This window comes from Telmatherina bonti (genome assembly GCF_933228915.1).
Source record: "Telmatherina bonti genome assembly, chromosome: 8".
Taxonomy (NCBI): domain Eukaryota; kingdom Metazoa; phylum Chordata; class Actinopteri; order Atheriniformes; family Telmatherinidae; genus Telmatherina; species Telmatherina bonti.
The window spans coordinates 11,440,605-11,445,860 of record NC_136626.1 but is presented as its reverse complement, the minus strand read 5'-3'; the positions used below and the strand labels follow the sequence as shown (position 1 = coordinate 11,445,860).

The window sequence follows — 5,256 nt, the reverse complement described above, 5'->3', positions numbered from 1 at the left end:
AACATGTTGAAATAGATGTAAATACTTTAAATTCTAGCAAACACTAACAAGTCTGACCTAATTTAACAGTTAAGAGTAGCACTGTAAATTGAGTTTCTTGTTCTTGCATCAGTTTATAGTCCGTACATCATAGGTAAATGAGTCATCAGAGGGATGGGCTTCCACGGACAAGGAAACTGCCTAAAGTCACTGTGAAGAGCGACGATTCAGACAAGCATTTGTTTTTGACGCTGGAACTTTGAACAGAAAATTATTTTATAGATGAACTAATCCAGATAGTCTGTGCAAAGAAAACGAAAGGTATGCTGTAGTATCTGGGAGTGGAGGGATGGACACGGACTTTGAGGAGCAGGAAGACGAGCTACTCGCCCTGCAAAGTATATTTGGCTCGGAGGAGTTCTTCCGGGAAGAGTCGAAGTATGCCGGAGAAATCCGAGTGTCCGTGGAGCTTCCTGCTGACTACAATGTGGTTATGAGAGAAGGTAAACAAATAAGTACACTGAAACTCAACTAAATATATACTTTACTATCTAATGTATAATTTGTAATCATATAAAATTATGTTATATTTCTTTGATGGGTAAGTTTACATGTAAGGCATATTTTATGGAAAAAACAATACAAAGTGCTTTACGTTAAAAAAACAAAATCAAAGCATTACAGGTGTTGTAAAGACAAGACAGCAAAAAGAGCAATAATAATAATAATAATAATAATAATAATAATAATAAAGCAATATAAATTAAAATTTGCTATGTTAACTTGTAAATAATTGCTTATGTTGAACTTTGGTCGGATTACCCTGTTTTTCCTTATATAAGGTGAAAGGCTGAGACAATATGACATCTCATTCCTCCCACCACTGCTTCTGACCTTTGAATTTCCTGAGGACTACCCTTCCTCTTCCCCTCCCTCCTTCACCCTAACTTGCAGCTGGTTGACTCAAACACAGGTAATAAATACAAGTAATCTGTCAAAGCCACACAGATTACAGAATCTCAGGAAAGATTATAGCAGTCTGCTCCACCTCTCTTCCTCAGCTGGCTTCACTGAGTGCTCAGCTCGGTGATCTCTACCAGACCACCGGAGGCACTGTGGTGCTTTTCTCCTGGATACAGTTTCTGAGAGAAGATGCCCTGAATTTCCTGAACATCCATACTCTACTTGAGCTTCCCTCTGAAGAGCACAGCACTCTGCAAGAGAAACAAGGTGCTGAACACTCAGAAGCAAAGGATGGCGAACACTCTTCAGAGTCAGAGTCCAAATCTGACCAATGCAGTAATGTTTCATCTGGAGAAATTCAGGAAAATGTGCAGATCTCAGAAAGAAACAGTGAGAAAAATGTCTTAAATGATGAGGAAGTTTCAGCCTCAGTGTTGCCTCCATTGAGCTCCACCGACTCACTAGATCCAAGTGAACAAGAAGCAGCTTCTTTGCCACTCCACCCACCAGAACTCTCTGCAAACAAAGAAGAAAGTTTCCCTGGTCTCTCTTTAACTCCATCCCAAAAGCTGCTGTCCCAGATTTTGATCCACGATGGAGAACAGAGACAGAAAGTGTTTTCCACCACAGTGTTTGACTGTGGTGTTTGTTATGTGGGCTGGCTGGGGTCAGAGTGTGTCCAGCTTTATGAGTGTGGTCACATCTTCTGCCAGGCCTGTCTCAGGGAGTTCTGTAAGGTTCAGATAACAGAGGGGAACGTCCGGGGAGTCACCTGTCCTTGGGCAGGCTGCGCTGCAACACCAACACCTGCACAGGTAAAGTAACATTTGTGCATAAAAGTGTAAAATAGTAAAATAGTACTTTAAGACACTGACATAGCTGCTCCCACAAACGTACATTAAACTTTTTTTTGTTGCTGTAGCAAAAACAAACTATTTCACCTCTTTCATTTTCTTTTCACAGTATACACACAAAATATTTGAATTAGGTTATAAATTGGTTTTACAAGTAACAACATTTCTTAGGCATTTTAAACTTAGATCTTCTTTGTCTTGCCTCTTTGTTTACCTGATCTCCTGTTCTGCAGGTGAAGAGTCTCATAGGGGAAGAGCTGTTCAGCAGATATGATCGTCTTCTTCTACAGTCTACACTTGACTCCATGTCTGGTTTGTTTTTCTTTTTCTTTGAATTCAGCATCTTTTATTCTATTTAATAATGAAATACATGTTTACTTCTACATTCTATTGAAAGAAGAATCTGCTTGTGTTGGATTATTCTCTTGTCGTCTCAGATGTGACCTACTGTCCCCGGAATTCATGTGCGTCTGTGGTCATTCTGGAAAAGTCGGGTACCGCAGCACTCTGCCCTGTGTGCAGCTTTGCCTTCTGTGTCGCCTGTAAGAAGACGTATCATGGAGAAAGCAAATGTTTGGAAGAGAAAACTATAAAACCGAATCGTGCGGATAAGCAACAAGACCTGCGAGACCTGCCACAATCAGAAGGTACACAACAAAATCCAGTGTATTCAGAGGTTGACTTGAAGAAGGGTGCTGACACCTATCATCTGAAAAAGTCATTGTTGAACACATATCCCTTTCCTCCCAATTTAAAAAAACTTAAATGAAATTAAATTAGTAATATTACACCAATACAGGGGTGCCCAGCTCCAGTCCTCGAGGGCCACATTTCTGCAGGTTTTCTATGTATCCCTGTTTTAACACACCTGACTCAAACTAATCACTCATTGTGCAGAACGTCATAGGCTGTTGGATCATTTAATAGAAGCAAGGTGTGTTGGAACAGCGATACATCATAAACTTGCAGGACAGAGGCCATCCAGGACTGAACTTTAACCCCTAATTTAATGTGTATCAAATTACAAGGACAAAAAATTATGTTGTCTAACTAAGAAAAGCTAAAAAAAAACCCTGTATTTTATCAGTCTGAACCTTTCAGAGTTGATAAAACTATGAAGCAACATGCTGCTGCAGAAAAAGTGCCTGACTAGCAGCTCTTAATGCCTTGGTAAGGCATCATTTTAAGTCAGGATTTAATCACACAGCCATAGAAAAAAGAACTAATCACAAAGAAAAAAACTATAAAGAGCAAAAGTATATATTGAAATGAAATGCTCTGTTTATGTTGGTGCCATTACAAGGGTCTAATGCAGTGCTCTGTTCTGCTGTGTGTCTCAGAGGGCCTTGCAGCTCTTCTAGACGACTACAACTCTGGCAGTAAGCAGCGGCGGTGCCTTCTGGAGAAGCTATATGGACGCCAGACATTTTGGTCTCTAATAAATAGTACTCTGAATGACAAGTGGAAGGCTGATAATACCAAGCCCTGTCCTCACTGCTTCTGCCCAATAGAGGTATTCCATTGCATCAATAAAACAGTTCACATTTCTGTCTTTCTTCACGCCCACTTGTCTTTACTTGTGCACATGTTGTGTTTTGTGTTGCAGAAGGATGGTGGGTGTAGCCACATGCTTTGCACTCAATGCTGGCGAGGATTTATCTGGGTCTGACTCTTCTCCATCTGAACCTTGACTCCTTCATCTACGTCAACCTGTACGGAGCTGTTTTTTCACACAGTATACTTGATGGGCCTAACAGATCCACCAGGTTTGCTTCTCCGCCTGATGGTCTCTGTGTGAGAGAAGAATAGCTTCCTCATCCCTGTTGATGGCGTTCGTGTTTCGCTTTCTGATTTCTGTTCAGTTTTCCTCATTAATTCATCTTTTGCGTTCCTCTGTCTCTTCTCCAATGACATTAGACTGGTTTGCCTCACCTGGCGGATGTGCAATGAACAACAGCTGATAAACGACGCATCACAGCGGTCAGATAACGCTTCTGAGGAAGAGTACAGACAATATCGTCTAAGAAATCTATGATGCATTTACCTATATGTAGTAATATTTGTTATACAAGTAACATCTTAATTTTAATAGTTAACAGTAGCCTACTGAACAGTTACGTAACTGAGTAATAAAATGAACTGAAATTAAAATGTATTTAATACATCACCGATAATTCATGTTAACACAACTTTTCTAATGTAACCGGGTTATGGACTCTAGCTGGGGTAGGTGGTCGGGTTTCCCACTGTGGTTGATGCACGTGAACGCATCTTCAGCGGTGCGTCTTCCCCTTCCTCGTTACGTCCGGCTCCCGTGATTAGTGATTGATAAAAGGTGCGCACGCCAAAGGTTTTCTGGCTGCTGGAATGAATGAGGTGAATAAGGGAATCAAGCTGCTCAAGTGAGTAGCTGAACTCTCATCGCAGTATGTGACTGTTAAGGATGGGATGAGTTTAATCTGTGTGTTTTCTATTTGCAGTGGGTCTCTGCTGTTTAATTTATGCTCTCACTCTTAACATACAATCGGTCTGTGCTGCGCTCAGTAAATCTTAACTGTAGTTTTTGTAATATTGGTGCCCGATGACTTTGGTTAGGTTAAGTGGACTATTTAATTTCTTTACTAATGTTTTCTTACTAATTTTGGTTTGTTGTGTTATTTTGTTATTTCTTTTTTTTGGGGGGGGGGGGTTCACAGTTAACCTGATCTAAGCCTGTCTGGTGCTTTATGTTTCTAGAAATTGAGCTATAGTCCATTTTAAAAGAGTTATTAAAAAAGAGCCTTTTTTTTTTTTTACAAGTAGTTTGTCTAATAAAACATATTTTTACTAGCTATTTTTTGACTCTGTTCCTTCAGTTGACACACCTACCTGCTTATGTAGTTTGTCCTAGGTTTGGACTGAGGGTGATTTAGGTTGGCGTGCTTTTTCATATCTTTACACCATCAGTAGAGGTAGAACTTAGTTACACTAAATACAAGCACAATTAAAGCAGCAACATTGGTACCTCATGATTACAGCACACTTCTTGGTCTGTACTTGTAATTAATCTGTTAAAGCACTACAGCAGGGATGGGTTTCCCTGTTCCAACACACTACATTCAAATGAATGAATGAATCACTGTGCAGATTTTTATAAGCTGTTGAATCCATTTGATTTGAATCAGGTGTGCTGGACCAGAAAACCTGCAGGATTCTGGCCCTTGAGGACCAGGTTTCTCTACCCCTGCACTACAACATGCTTCCTCTGCTAACCTGGACATGCTGTCAGGTGTATGTGCAGTTTATATTGACTTGTTGCTGAGAGGGAGAGATGCAGATCAGAAACATCTAAAGAAACTGAGCAAACAGCTTTAACAAGCTGTAGACTCACATAGATATGCAATTAGTGTCTGTCAGATGATCTCTTACTACAAGATAAAGCAGAACTTATTGGAAGAGAATGCAAAAGTATTGCAAGGGA

The 5,256-nt window shown here is 40.2% G+C and overlaps 1 protein-coding gene across 1 annotated transcript in view; it reads left to right on the top strand.

Moving 5' to 3' along the window:
- Positions 1-328: 328 nt before the first annotated feature.
- LOC306759521 (E3 ubiquitin-protein ligase RNF14-like) overlaps positions 329-5,256 on the top strand; it is a gene marked incomplete at both ends in the record, with an annotated part of 9,589 nt that continues 4,661 nt past the window's right edge. The window contains 7 exons of the mRNA XM_079245189.1: positions 329-482; positions 822-952; positions 1,041-1,757; positions 2,030-2,108; positions 2,234-2,443; positions 3,137-3,309; positions 3,403-3,459. Coding sequence (XP_079101315.1) covers positions 329-482; positions 822-952; positions 1,041-1,757; positions 2,030-2,108; positions 2,234-2,443; positions 3,137-3,309; positions 3,403-3,459 — 1,521 coding nt within the window. The remainder of the gene's footprint in view (positions 483-821; positions 953-1,040; positions 1,758-2,029; positions 2,109-2,233; positions 2,444-3,136; positions 3,310-3,402; positions 3,460-5,256) is intronic.